Genomic DNA, 14,814 nt, shown 5'->3' on the forward strand with positions numbered 1-14,814 from the left:
GTGCGTGCAGCGACTTTGATACTGATAAGGAAAACTTTTTGGTGGTGTTTCCTCCGCTCTCATTCAAGGGTTAACTCAGCTGAGGGGAGAGAAAGTAGCCATGTTGCCAAGCTTAGAAGGCAGCGAGGACGGCCATGGCAACGACGGCGCCGAGGCCGAAGCTGGCCTTGCCAGCGCCGGCAGTGACGACGCCGGTGGGGACGGTGATGCCACCGGTGCCAACAGCAGTGGTCTTGCTGGCGCCAGCGGCGGGGGTGGTAGGGTAGGGAGCAACCGGGGCCTCGGTAGAGACAGTCACGGCGGGAACCTCGACGGCGGGGGTAGAGGGAGCAGGGACAGGAACGACAACCGAGGCAGAGTCGGTGGCGAAGGAGACATGGGGAACCTCGATGGTGGTCTTGATGACGGCAGTGGTGGAGGAGCCAGGGACGGTGGTGCCGGAGGTGACGCAGGGGACAACGATGGTCTTGTCAACGGTGACGGTGGTGTAGTCAGCAGGGTTGGTGGCGGCGGGCTTGGTGGCCGAGACGGTGATGACGTTGGTGATGGTGGCAGGGACCGTGACGATGGCGGGGTTCTCAGGAATGTGAGGAGCGCAGATACCCTGGAAGAACTCGGTGGCCTTGGAGATGATCTCGTCGCTGGCACCGTAAGAGTAGATGCAGGAGAAGACGTTCTCGACGAACTTGGCATCGGGGCAGTAGCAGTCGGCGTCGGAGTTGTCAGCGCAGCCGGAAGACCAGATCCAGGAGCTCAAGCACTGAGGAACGACATCGGGGCAGGGCAGGGTCTCGACAGGAGCAGCGGGCGTGGTGACAGAGGGCTTGGTGACGCCGCTAGAAATGACGGGCTTCTGGGAGGAGACACCCTGGGAAGGCTGACCAGCGGGCTTGGTGGCGGAGGGGGTGTAGACAATGGTCTCAGTGACGGGGCAGATGGTGGTGGTCAGAGGAACAGTGACGGTGACGACTCCGTGAGAGTTGGCCGGGCAGTTCGTGATCTCAGGGGCGCACGAGGTGACAGTCTCAACACGAGTGGTGTAGATGGTGGAGGTGGTGTCGTAGACAGTGGTCTTGGTCTCGGGGACAACAGGAGTGGTGACAGCAGGGACGGTCTCGGTCTCGACGGGCTTGGTGCCGTTGACGGGGATGGAGACAGTGGGGAGCTGGGCAGAGGTGGTCTCGCCAGCAGGCTTGGTGACGGGAGTGGTCTCCTCGACGGGCTTGGTGGCAGCGGTGGTCTCCTCGACAGGCTTGGTGACGGGAGTAGTCTCCTCAACGGGCTTGGAGGCGGAGGGAACAACAGCAGTGCTAGACTCCTCGACGGGGATGGAGACGGAGGGAAGAGCCGCAGAGGTGGTCTCGCCCTTGCTAGGAACGGGGACAGTCTCGGTCTCCTTGACGGGGGCAGTGGTGGTAGGAAGGGCCTCGGAGGTGGTCTCGCCCTTGCTGGGAACGGGGACGGTCTCGGTCTCCTTGACGGGAGAGGTGGTGACGGGGAGGGCTTCGGAGGTGGTCTCCTTGACGGGCTTGGTGATGGAGGGAACAACGGCGGTGGAGGTCTCCTCAGACTCAGGGACGGTGGTGGTCTTGGGCTTGTCGTGGGTCTTGGTGCTCAGAGTGGTAGCGGTGGGAAGAGCGCTGGTCTTGGTCTTGACAGGCTTGGTGGACTCGGCGGGGTTGCAGTCGAAGTTGATGGTGTGGATGCCGACACCGCAAGTGGTCTTGGGCTTGGAGGGCTGCTCGGGGTAGACGATGGTGACGTTCTTGGCACCACCGCACTGGGAGTTCTTGACGGTGGTACCAGACTTGGAGCAGGCAGAGCGGTGCTTGCAGCTGGAGCCGTCAGGCATGTCGTAGTGGAACTCGAGGTCGCAGTCGAACTCGACAGTCACGTCGAAGTGGACAATGGAGAACTTGTCAGGGGAGCTGGTGCCGGAGCCGCAACCGAAAGAGGGAGAGGTCTCCTTCTTCTGACCGCAGGATCCGGAAATAACCTTGCCGCTGTTGAAGGTGCGGGGGGCCATGAGATCGCGCTTGGAGAAGTCGTTTTCACAGGTCCAGCCCTTGAAGTCGAATCCGCCATAGTTGCTGAACGATCCGGTGGTCAGGTCGCTCCAGGAGAAGCCACTCTTCTGCTTGTCGACACACTTGTTGTCGGTGTTCTCGGGGCAGGTGAAAGAGGGGAACTTGTTCCAGCCCTGTGAAGCCTGTTAGCCATTTACATCCAAGTAAGGCGGCGAGATCCCTCAGATGGGGGGATGGGGCCAATAGGCGGGGTGGAGGGGAGGACATACGGTAGCAGAGACCTGGCTGACGCCGGCGGCAAGGGCCAGAATGGCGACGCTGTTCTTCATTGTGAAAGTATTGACGAATATTCTTGCTTGAGTGAGAGTGTACTTCGTTCAAGTGAAAGAAGGAAAAAAATCAAGTTGGTTATTAAGTTGAGAGTAAAGAAGCGAATGACTTAAACTCTCAGAAAGCGAATGGATAGTTTGTTGATAGAACGAAAGTAGGAAAGAATGTTCGATGAGGGACAAGAATCGAAACAGTAAACGAGGGCGGGAAGAGACAGAGTCTATATACCAGAAGACGCCTCTTGTCACGGGGGGATGGTTGGTCGTGAGCTTCCTCACCTGAGGAGGTGACTTGCCCGGGGGGTGAGAGGACTGAACCGGGATGGGGACGGGGTGGAGCCAGCAGGAGGTGCAAATGCAAGCCCGTGCAGCACGGACTAGGCACAGCGGAACCGTGGCATGGCCATGGATGTGGACTGCACTAGACATGGGGGGGCTTGTGGGCTGGCTTATACACTACACCGGGTGGGCGCAGATGTGGATGCGGGATGAGCGGCGACCAGGAGGCTGGAGGAGAATGACCTGTGAGCAGCGAGCAAGCAAAGGCCAGAAGAGAAAGCGAAGCCGGCCTCTGGTGGTGGCCATGGCCGAACAGGGGTTGGCTCCCGAAGAACAGGACGACTCACGAGGGGGGACGGGTATTGCAGGATGGGGACCAGAAACAGCACTGCCTTCTTCCCATCCGGTACCTGGACGCTTGAACGGTTCCCATTCGAGCGAGTGCTTGTTGGATCGGAGCCAGGAAGAGACGGAAGGGGGTGGACATTTAGGCCCCTGGACCCCATGAATCCATGAGCATCGTGACGGGACTCGCTGGAGCCAGACATTGCATCTCTATGCTACTGGTTGGACGCTGGTCGAGTTCTCAACTCCCGGGTGCTCCATCATTCATGCAGAAGCCATCGACGGGTTGGATGTGGTGGATGTCGACATTGAGTGTGCTCAGCCTTCCGGGGCAAAAGGCAATGCCAATGCCAATGCTGGATGCAGACACCGGCAGGTGCCTCAGCTAGCAGGATTTAGGGCATGGTGCATGACGATGTGGCCGACGTGCCCATGACTTTGCGAGGAGCTACAGACTGGGTGTGGGGATGGCAGTGATGCCGGCGTGGAACTAGGAAGCACCGCCTGTTATGCTCGAGATGAAGGTGCTGTCGATCCGTCAAAGCCGTCCGTGGTGGACGGAAGGGGCGGAAGCGATGCAAGACAGCGGCGGCAAGTTGGCTTGATGATGGTGAGATGTGGCAGCGAGTCTGTGAGGCGGATGGAGATGAGGTGAAGGCCGGAGCGCGTTGACCTGCTGCACGGATGGAGTGCAGACAAGACAGGGAGGGGAATAGGAGCCGCGGGCAGTCTGCATCGCCAAGTTGCAGCCGTCGTCGTCCGAAGGTGCAGGAAGGAACGAACTGACAAGCCTGCGTAGTTGCCATCTGCCAGTTTGGCGTCATGCAACAATACTACGTATCCGCACCTGCGTGCTGCCTTGACGCTCAGGCCCGGGCGGTGGCGGTGACGGTACGTATCTTCCCCCCTTCTTTTTTATCCGCTGATCCAGGAACGGGGGAACAGGGGCCAGTAGCAGCCCAAGGAAATACAGAGTACGCTGCACTACATCCATCGTGTGTGGTGAGAACGGCGTCTGGAAGCCGCCCAACGACATCAGAGGTGGAGGTCCAAGCCGCCGTGGTGTGGTGAGGACAGCCGACTCCACACGCCTGTTCCTTTCAAATATCATTGATGGGTGTTCTGGGGGCCAGCCGCCCCCTACAATAAACCACATCACATCACTCTCCATGGTGGCTAGCTCGAATCTTGGATATGGGCGGAGAGATTCGACGCCTCTGGCTTGCAACGGGCGGCGAGCCCCAGTCGAGTCGACCCCGTGGCGTACCCTTCCGACACCGCACCATTGCCGTAATGGAAACGGCGAGTCTTGTCCAGTCCGTCGAGCAAATGTGCTGTAACCTGCTACACAGGACGGACCCCAAAGGGTGCACACCCTTTTTCTTTTCTTTTCTTTTTTTCTGTTCCCTTTCCTTTTCAGTCAGGGGTAGAAATCTGGAGCCCATCCGCCGGGCTAGGCGCCCCCACCTATCGACGCCAGCCAATCGTGGATTATTACGCTTGGAGTCCTCCGGCGCTCCATGACAGCCAACCATGACACCTGAATTTAGCAGGCCTGTCGCCATTCGCCCCTTTGATGGGTGGGATGATCCAGGACGGGGACCTCGATGCCGACGCGCCCGTTTCCCGCGCCTAACGTCAGCTCCTTCAGCGCTTTGGAGATCACGGCGGGCGGTACGGAGTCTTAAATGGGTAAGATGACGATGCACGTAATCCAGAGCCGTGGGTATTCGACGGCTATTTTTACGGATACGTAGCTTAGCAACATTAATTTGTAAGGTTGATGCTGTTAAACATCCGCCACTCTGCGAATGCAGTTCCGCGTATCCATCCATACGCACACAGCCTTGACAGTATCATACGGCATTCAATACTCTGTAGCCTCCGAATAGCCGAATAGAGAACACACCGCGGATAGATATATACCTAGGTCCTGACTCATGGGATTGCCAACGCTTGAGGATACCCAGCTCGCCGGAATGCATCCCCGTCGTCCTCCCACCACGGAATACGCGGGTCACTGTGCGTACCCAGGCATATTTTCTACGTGAGAGAGCTTGCATTCAGCGAAAGAAGCTTCCGCAAAAGAAAAGGAAGCGGAAGAAAAGGGGAGGGGGGGGGGGGGGGCTCCATGACAGCGACTGCTTGGTTACACTTTGAGAGACAACACACGATGAACTGGCTGGTCCCCTGCCATTCAACTGAACTTTCCTGCTGTCCTCCGAATCACGGCCTGTTCTCTCTCCCCCGTCCATCATCAGTTGGTTGGCTACCTTAACGAGTCCCCCTCGACTCCTACACTACAAAGTGTAGGTGGACTGCAGAGTATTACACCCTAGCCTCTCCCAGCGAGGGGCTCCTTGCCCAGTGCAAGTTGAAACGCTCAGCCACAGCGCTGGCTACCCAGTCCCGCTAATGCAGGAACGGCAAACTCTGAACCAATGGCTGACAGCGTGGTGGAAGGGAAACCTCATGAGAAAAGGTAGGCCAAGGAGCCCCCTGCCCTGGCCGGAGAGAAGGGGTAAAAGGGTGGGCCTCCACGAGTCCCTGCTCCAATGTCATCCACCTGCAGAGTCGCCCCTGCTCCCCTTACCACAACGTGACCTTTCCCTGTTCAACATCAATTCACTCGTCCACCTCCACCCCCGACTCTGCAAGGGAAAAGCATCAACTGGCTCTCGAATGGCCATACGCTTGCATCTCAACCCCTCGATTCTACACCACACTAGGCCTCTTTGCTCCCTCCCCCCTGCTCCCGACGAAAAATCTGTCGACATGGGCACGCCGGGATCTGGAGAGGCTATGCCCTTCTTGGGATAATAGAAACCCGGGGGACCCAGATCCACGAGGGACGCTTTCCCCGATCATGACGCGACCAGTCGGTCTTGTTGCCCAAATCCATCGGCACTGGTTGTGATCCTGGTTGGCGATGCTCAGGCCCTCTGGCTAGACGCTCCACGATGCTCTGAGCGTCAGTCGCTCCGTCGCCGTCGCTTCCTCCCTGCGCTCCTTTTTTTCCCTTTTTCCTAGGGAACAGACGCCGTCCAAATCGTTCGATCTAGGGACCCAGTTCCGTTGCCACGTCTGTCAAGCGATATGATCTCGTGTTGGTTATATTCCTTCCAAGTTATTGCCAAGCCCACCCGGCTTCTGCCAACCGGTCCAGAACGACAAGGAACCGACAGGCCGGGAGTAACATCTTCGGGGTGCTTTGGTCGGTCGCAGTTGATATTGTGGTGGCCCTGCGAGCTCGAGTCACTGGTTAGCTGCACATGGCTGGCTCGCATGAGCCTCAGCAGCCATCAAAGGGCTCCTTTCTGCCTGTCTGCAAATCGACTTGTCAATTCACGTCAACGTCACAACGCTTGGCCTTCGACGGGCCACGGACAGCTGGCCGTGGTGTCTTCCAATCCGTATTGGTCTGGATGCCATTTCAAAAGGCTCCCTATAAGGAAACGGCTTGTTTCACTACATCAGCCACCCGAAACTAGCAGCATCTATTGTGGAAGTTGAGCCCAACGGCCAAGCGAGGGCAACGGCACGTTACCACCCCAGCGGCAAAGCAACGCTAGCGGTGGTTTCGCTATCGCTTTGCAACCAGCCTCTGGACCCTCGGCGGTTCTTTTCTGGCCTGTGGATCGACAAGCTGCAACCTTTTCTCGGTTTAGATTTTGTACTAGATTTAAGCATCCTTCGTTCTTCGGTGGGTGGCCGAACTGCTGCACGATGACTGCCGCCGAACCGGGCCAATGTTCAAGACCATGGTCGATCTCGCGACGCGCTGAGCCGGCCGCGCGGCACAATGTGATGACCGCTGATAGGCAGGGGCGCCTGATCAAGACACCACCTACACCGCTAACCGCAACGTTTTTTGAACCCTACATGCAGAATTTACCTGAGACAACTCTATCTGCACCTACGAATGGATGTCGTGTGAAGCACTGAGAGCCAGGCGGTTGCATAGTATGCCCTGAGATGCTTCATCGCCTCAAAGCGGGCGCCCTGTTTCTTTGCGACCTCGTCTAACAGCCTCACAGCCATGTTTGGGAGGGTGGTTATCGACGAAAACGCTCGCAGCGTGCAACTTCAGGTTGCTTTGGCGCCCCAGAATGCCATCTATCCCCGACCGACCTACAGAACGGAGTCGCAACGGTTTCTGGGAACATGACGTCGGCCGACTACCCTATCGGACGCCCACCAAAGCTAGAAAGAGCCGACACAACCGGGGGGGCTTTGCCTAATTGGGATCCTCACCTGAATCTGAGAACACGAGCCATGCCCGAATTCACCAGCAATACAACGTCCCTCCCCATCTTGAGCCCTAGAAATGCCCTCCAATTTCCGCTTGCATCTGGCTGAAACATGTCTCTTCTTGCACTGGAGCTGTCAAAAACCATAGGGATGTTTACTTCAGATGATCAGCGAACGGACGCTTAAGGCTCGTGCGGTGCAGATTGAGCCGATGCTGCGAATCGGGCGAGATTGGATGACAACCTTGGCCACCCAGGTCCGACCACCTTCGGAGCGCTTTGGTAACAGCCAGACCCTTTGCGTGGACATTGACTCTCGACAGGCGCCCCCCTGGCCGGGGTAGAGCTAGCTGTCTTGCCCTGAACCCTGCGGAGGCTTGTCTTCCTTCTTCGGCCATCGGCCTGCACTGTCACCGCCCGAGCATCCAACGTGACGATTTCTTAATCTTCTTCTCAGGCCGATATCCAAACAGAGGATGAACACCGTGTTGCTCATCTCGCTGTCGACGCTGTGGTCGCTGTTGAGATGAAATATTGGAAAGCCAATTAAATTTTATCGATGAGAGAACAGGAGCTTTCGCGGCCCTCCCCAGAATGCACGCTATCTGCCCCATCTGCTCGTCGATCATTGAATCTCGCAGATTGGTTTGTTGCTTTGCTGGACGAAAGAGGAAATCAGACCATCCAAAAACGGGGATCCGGGAGAGGGAAAGAGAACGCAATCACGGCTCGGGGCCGATCATGAGATCGTCTGGCCCCGTTGGCCTGACTTGGATGTTCTTCTCTACTATAATAGCCATATGGTTAACTGGGTTTTTTTCCGTCTCTCATTTCACTGGTCCCGCTGAGCTTCTATTCTCAGCAAACTTTCACGCCAAGGTTGCATTTGTTTCTTCGGCACTTTGTGATCCTCAAAACATGGCGGATGCAAACTGGGGCCGGCGACAATCACATTTGAGTGTAGGTGCTCCGATGCACCTCCGTTGCCGGGCATGCCTTTGTGCCCCTTTCGCGGCGGACAATCCAACCCGAAAACTCAACAGCGTCCGCGATGGCTACTCTTCCCCTGTCACCGGAGGAGTGACCAAGCGGGCAACAGGGGCTACCCGGCTCTGTGCCCTATGCTCTAACGGGAGTCGTCCATGGTGCAACCCTGACGGTGGTGGCCGGGGTCATTGCTGCCATTCTAAAGAGGAGCTCACTGGCCCGACCCCTGCAATGGAGATGGGAAATGCCCGAGAGTTTCCCGTCAACAACACCGTCCACCGCGTATCGTAGAGTCCCTCGCCTTCAACTACTCTACAGTTTCGTTGTTTCTCGCAGCAAGTTGGCAATATTCATCTATCACAGGTCTGAATCTTCCCCGTAGCCAAGCCATATTTGAACCGTTTCGTTTCCAGTTGTGGCTGATAGGGCTTTAGCCAGGGTAAGTCATGAGATGCTCTTGTCTAGATCCTATGGTCTTGTTGGAAGTCATGGACAGCCCTTGCCATCTGCCGCATGGTCTACCGTAGGTTGGCGAGTCAAGTGCCTGTCAATAGACTGGCAGTTGGGTTATTCCATTCATCCCATCAGCTCCTTCATCCGAACTAATGGACCAGTTCTCTTTTTTTTTTCTTCCGATGCTTACTATGTATTTGTTTGTAATACCATACCCCGCCAAACATGCATAATGCTGAATCCGAACTCTGGATTGTGTTTTTTCATGCCGGGCGTCCTGCCGTGACGTTGCTCAGAGGCTGTGATGCCTTTTTCTTTTCTTTTTCGGACAAAAACCCCTTGGAAGTTCCACATAGCAGATCGGGCATCACTGACAATCCAACGGGTCTTTTTGACCCTCTGTCTCCCGCATCTCAGACTGCGGGGAGGTGTATCGATGGCCTCACCGGAGAGAATGAGCGAGTTAACAACGTATAAAGCCGGCCAGTGGGGGCGGGGTTGGTCTGTTTCATGACACGAGGTTAGCTAGTGTTGGTTGCGGTATCCCTTCTGCAGGCGCTGGTTGCCATCTATCACGGGGTCCCTCGCTCGAGGGGCCTCCCAAGGGAGGAGGGACAAGGGCAGCGATTTTTATTTTTATTTTTATTTTATTTTTTCCCTCGTCGGGGCCCAAGGAGGTGGCTGTGAAACGACTACTCTTTATTTTGCTTTGGTATAACCAAAATGATCGCCCTCTGCTTGGTCACCGACGGCGATCTGCCGTAATGAGCGGGACCGGCTTTTCAGCTTTCGGTGAGGCGGTGTTGGGTCACCAAGTGGTTCGGGCTTTTGGTGTTGACACGGCGTCATCGTCGTTCATGCTGATGGGGCAGGCGCGAACTTTGTCCCTATGGATTAAGTCGTCTGATATTCGGCTTTACTTTGACATCGGCGGCTGAGTGGCCGGTGCAGGATGAACGGCGTTGAGGTGGCGAGTTTTTTTTAGTAATTTTTTGTTCCCTTGGGCGGAAGCCGCGGATGTTGTTGGTTTTTGCTAGCAATCAAGCTCACGTCGAGCCACCTGCTTTTACTAATTTGGCGGCGAGCAGACTCCTCGGGGTTACTGCAGGTACCCGGTCCCGAATTGGGCGTTGGAAGAGACGATTCTCCGGCAAAATCGGGACTGTGGATGATTCAAAGGGGAAAGGGGCGAGGTTCACCTTGTAGATGTGCTCGTAAAAAGGACCAAAAAGAAAAGAGGGAAAGGAAAAAAGAAAAGAAAAAACCCCTTGTATTGTCTTGATGCATCGACGTTATCTCTGTGTCGTTGTCAAACATTGTCGAATCCAAAAATATACCAGGTGAGGCCACGCCTGGGGAGAAAGGGGGGGGCTTCTCTGTTTCCTTTTCTTTTTCCATCTGTTCTCGCCCCTCGTGGTGTACATGGTGAAGTTCCTGCAGGGATGCAGACATCGGGCAAGTTTTCACTGTCTGGTGGGAACAACGGGCTCGGAGTCGTGAAAGGGGAGGGAAGGAGTTGGCGAGGAACCACCAACCAACCAACCCGCCTCCCCTTTCCCATCCCATTGGGCCGGTCTTGCACGTTTCGCCGTTGGATGTCTTCCCTTCGCCCCCCACCCCCGGGGGGGGGCGCGCGGCGGAATAGAAGTGTTTGAGTCCTGGGCAGCCAACCACACTTTGCTCTATGTTGGCGATGGTTCGGGCCTGTCTCGGTGGCTGGCTTTGCGGGAGGGCCTTGATATTTGACGCAGGTTGACGTTGCTCGCACACTTTCTCCTCTTTCTCTTTGGGGAAGTCTACGACACAGCAACATCACGGGGCGGCGAGAACATGCGTAGCGCAGGTGGAGTGGCTCTAATCCCAAGGGAACGCGTAAGGGGGCGTTGTGATTCACATCGAAGACGCCTCGTGACGATGTGATGTCAAAGTTTGGGGGGGGTATCCATTTCCAGGCAGCCCTTTCAGACCGGCCGTTATTCTATCTGTCTCGCAGGCCACTGCTATTGCCACGCCCGACTCCCATCCACCAATATCCGGGCGCGGAAGGTGAGCCGTCGAGAAAGCGTTGGCTTCGGGGTATACGGAATCACCCACCGCCCTGCATCCGCTTGAACCGCTCCTCGGCAGCCCTCGCCCTCCTCTCCCGATCAAGCTTCATCCGCATCTCGGGCGTCAAGCCCCTTGCTTCTTCCTCCCTCTTCTCCTGTGCCGTCTTCATCGGCGCGACGGCCGCCAGGCCACCGCCCGCCTTCTTCTTCCTGTCGTTGACCTTGGGCCCTTCGGTCCGTAGCCTCTCTTCCTCGGCCCGCCTCCGCTCGGCCTCTTTGCTCTCCTTCTCCTTCCTGTCGCGTTCGTCACGCTTCTCTGCGTCCGCCTTGCTCAGCGGCGCTGGCACATGTGCCGCGTCCCAATCCCACTTATCCTCGCCGAGCTCCGAGCGCGCGACGCGGAAGGCGTCTCGTGTCGACCTGTCACCCGCGAGGTCGAAGGCTGTCTTGCCGTCCCTGTTTGTGATCAGGGGTGAGGCACCGCCGCGAGTGATGAGACCGAGGACCAGAGGCGCGGCGTTCTGGTGGGCAGCCAAGTGTAGAGGTGTTGGGGAGTGGTAGTTCTGGTCCGGCGGCTGAAACTGAAAGTCGGGAGCGACGCTGTTCGTTTTCAGATACGACAGCAGTGCCGGAAGCTTGGAGCGGCGTATAAAGGCCTGGATTTGTGATGTGTGCAGCAGCGCCGTCTCCTCCTCCTCGGTAAGCTTTGGCTTCGTGGGCTTGGGGGGCGCGGCTTTAGCAGGTGTCGGCGTCTCGCTTTTGGGTTTCGCCTCGTCCTCCGGGTTTATCTCTCTGACTTTTAACCTCGTGAGCTCAATGAATGACCTCATCAACTCGTTCTGCGTCGCCCTTCGTGTGCTGAACGGGAACCCTCGTATCCTCGTGTCGTTGTGCTTCAAAACTTGTCCGTCGTACGGTCCGAATAGTGTTCGGCGATTCGTTGCTCCCGTCGCGCGGATGAAGAGCAGCTCTGACGTGTCCAGCAGACCCTTCCACTCCCTCAATAGCTCTCGCACATCCTCTATCAGAGCCTGTTCGTTGTAACGACGCAGACTGGAACCGGCCGAATGGGCAGTTCCCTTGGAGTTGTCGTTGGCCGATTGCGACCCTCCCTGCTTGCGACGAGTCGTGTAGCGGTGGAAGGTTTTATGTGCAAGCACGGTCGCTTCTCTATTCAGCGCGCCCACGGAAGACTTGTTCTGCCGCGGCGCAAGAGAGACGACCATGGCGGCAAAGTGACCGCCGCCGATCATGCAGAGGAAGAAGTGAGGGCCCTTGTAAGCCGCCGCCGGCGGTACTGCGCCGTCCTTGGAGACCTTGGGCGCGGCTATGGGGGCCAGCTGCTTCTGCCTGACAATATCAACAAGCTTCGCTTCGTCTCGGAGCTCTTCGCCCGTGAGAATAGCCCGGTAGAGGCCAAAGTAGGTGTTTTGCGGGAGGGTAGGTGAGGAGAACCACAGCAGGGGCGGAGTTCCCTTCCCTCTGCGTCGCCCCGTGTATTCGTCTTCATCGTCCTCGCCCGGCGCTGGTGATCTGTTCTTGTCGGCGAGTGTGGCTTGCTTCTTCAGCAGTGCTGTGAGGGTTGTCTCCTTGCGGCCTGTCTCGTCCTCGTCGTCTTCTGAGTCGGACGAGTCTGAACCCGAGAGACTCTCGTCGAGATCGCCAATGAGTTTCTCAAACTCGGGTTCGGATACGGTATTTGCGCCGCGCAGCTTCTGCTTCAGGTTGTAGTGGTGCCAGTCGGACTTCTGGTGGCTGCGCTGGTCGAGGACGGTGGGAAAGGTGGCCCCACAGAGGGAGCAGGCCTGAGAACCGACGAGGTCAGAGCTGGAGGTGTCCTTGGACGGGGGCGACGGCGGGGTCTGGTCCGGAATCGAGGCATCGGGCTTCAGGGAGAGGGTCGCCAGGACTTCCGGTGGGAGGTCATAGACTGCGGCTTGGTTAACATGCGGTGGCGGGGTAGTGGTCGCAAAGAGAACGAACCGTAGAGAGGTCGCCGGAGTAGGTCTGGGGTGTTTTTTCCGTCCATCTTGGCCGTTCCAGTGCGCCTCGGGAATGTCCTATGCAGTGAGAAAGTGATACAGCGGTGGCTGTTGTTTGCGCCGTCGCGATGGTTTAAAGCTCGGGATGGCGGGGCGCTTTCACCGGCATGACGAGTAGCTGGTCGTCGGGGTTGAGTCAGCCGGTGAGGTCTGAAGAGTCAAGCCACAAAGCCACAGCGCCCCGCGATCTGTGGCAGTGCGGTTGGAATAGCACAGAGCTTGATCGCAAACATAAGCGGGTCTGTCCAATGACACATCGGTAAGCAGCAAATATGGCGGGGTCCGGCAAGGGGGCCCTCGACGAAGCCAGCTGAAGAGACTCGAGATTGGAGGCCACCACGTCACTAGGCATGGTCTAGCCTCATGTGCCCTCACTTCTTAGCTCCATTGCTTGTTTGCTTCCTTGGCACCGGGGAGACATGTCTTGGACTGCCCTCGACCATCTGGAACCCCCCCACGGAATGCATGTCGAGCTGTACCGCACTGCGTACTATAGTTCTTCCCGGCTTTTTTGTGCACGCTCCTGCTTCGAAAGCCTTGCTGATTGGAACTTGGCCTGCGTCAGTGGCCCCTGCCCAGCTGATGATGTAACTCCACCGATTTGCGGGCGGGCGGGCGAGCGGGTAAGCGCGTGGTGGTGTATCGCGACTTGACCCTTCCAATCCCAAGCCAATCTCTAACTGGCCCTTGCCAAGACATGTAGAACAGGTAGGAAGGTATTGCTACCTACGTAGTCTAAGCCACCTTTGTATCTCAATAAACCCCCGCTTTGGCGACGCTTTTCTGTCTCTGTGTCGTGCAACCGCCATTTACTACAAGTAGCCAAGCCCTCCCTCTTCGCATCATTTGAACTTTTCTTCTCTACTCTACACCAGCCTCGATATTAAATCGTTCTTCGTATTACATCTGTCAGATTTCAGACCCAACCAATCAACATGGACTTTATCAAGAACCTTTCCGGAGGCGACAACAACAACGCCGCCTCTTCCTCGGCCGACCAGCCTAAGAAGGAGTCCGGCTTCATGGACAAGCTCAACGGTATGGCCGGTGGCGGTCGCGAGAGCGAGAAGCAGGAAGACGGTATTGACAAGGGTACGTGCATTTGTTTCCACATTTCTATGCTCGCCTCGTGGCACAAAGACACTAACGTCATTCCACAGCCGTCGACATGTTCCAAGAAAAGGTCCTCGGCCAAGGCCCTCAGGATAACGAGAGCGCCGCCGAGCAGGCCAAAGACGAGAAGATCTCCGACTTCATCCGCAGTCAGTACAAGAGCACCACCGGAAAGGATGTCCCCATCGAGGACAAGGACAGGAAGTTCGGCCTGTAAACAGTCGATGGCTCCATCGTACGTTCATTGAGGGAGGACCCCAATTCATCCCAGCTCATACCCACAGCGACCTGGAAATGGCAGTTATTTGATTGGGCTGTGATGGATGATGGTGCTTAGCACAACGCACCTGGAAGAGGACCCTGGAATGGGACTTTGAGCATTGTACCTAGTAGTTCCTATAATCATAACGACGTTGACGACCTCGATTCGAAATCATTGTGCTTTCCTGCGCCCGCTTGGCACCGCTAACTTATCAGGTAATGAGATGTCAAAATACTTGATCAACTCGCCAGCGCGGCAATTCTGATAAGTAAACGATGGCAACCGAGACAGGCTCACTCGTCCCACTATACATACTTCATACCCATGCTCGTTCTTTGGTGTCTTGAACTTTTACGAAGGGAGACATCTAATGTTCAAAATGCTCAAAACACCAACAAAGCAGCAGGCAGTGATAACTCTTTCTGCACAACAACTTTGTGCCTTGACGCGACCTTTGTCAATTCGGTTGAACTGTTCATTAGAGATGCTGTCGGCAAAACAATGACAGCGACAGCACAATGTCACATGGGTAATCATTGTTCATGTCTATGGCTGCAATCCACCTCAAAATGATAAGTATAAGAAGAGGCGCGATGGCATATTGAATTTAGTCTTACACCAACAGCATCGGCAACAGCAAACAAGACAGGTTCATATTTACATACCCCATCCACGGATT

At 56.4% G+C, this 14,814-nt stretch overlaps 3 protein-coding genes across 3 annotated transcripts; 1 reads left to right on the plus strand and 2 right to left on the minus strand.

The window, feature by feature from the left end:
* Positions 1-112: 112 nt before the first annotated feature.
* EsH8_III_000973 (uncharacterized protein) lies at positions 113-2,356 on the minus strand (the record flags this gene model as incomplete). Its single annotated transcript, XM_083262698.1, has 2 exons — positions 113-2,200; positions 2,297-2,356. The coding sequence occupies 2 exons, from the start codon at positions 2,354-2,356 to the stop codon at positions 113-115; spliced, it is 2,148 nt and encodes a 715-aa protein (XP_083123185.1).
* Positions 2,357-10,756: 8,400 nt separating this feature from the next.
* EsH8_III_000974 (uncharacterized protein) lies at positions 10,757-12,747 on the minus strand (the record flags this gene model as incomplete). Its single annotated transcript, XM_083262699.1, has 2 exons — positions 10,757-12,648; positions 12,702-12,747. The coding sequence occupies 2 exons, from the start codon at positions 12,745-12,747 to the stop codon at positions 10,757-10,759; spliced, it is 1,938 nt and encodes a 645-aa protein (XP_083123186.1).
* Positions 12,748-13,695: 948 nt separating this feature from the next.
* On the plus strand, positions 13,696-14,090 carry EsH8_III_000975 (uncharacterized protein; the record flags this gene model as incomplete). Its single annotated transcript, XM_083262700.1, has 2 exons — positions 13,696-13,852; positions 13,921-14,090. 2 exons carry the CDS (start codon positions 13,696-13,698, stop codon positions 14,088-14,090), a joined length of 327 nt encoding a protein of 108 aa, XP_083123187.1.
* Positions 14,091-14,814: the final 724 nt, after the last annotated feature.

Source organism: Colletotrichum jinshuiense, chromosome 3 (assembly GCF_051148585.1).
Source record: "Colletotrichum jinshuiense chromosome 3, complete sequence".
Classification (NCBI taxonomy): Eukaryota; Fungi; Ascomycota; class Sordariomycetes; order Glomerellales; family Glomerellaceae; genus Colletotrichum; species Colletotrichum jinshuiense.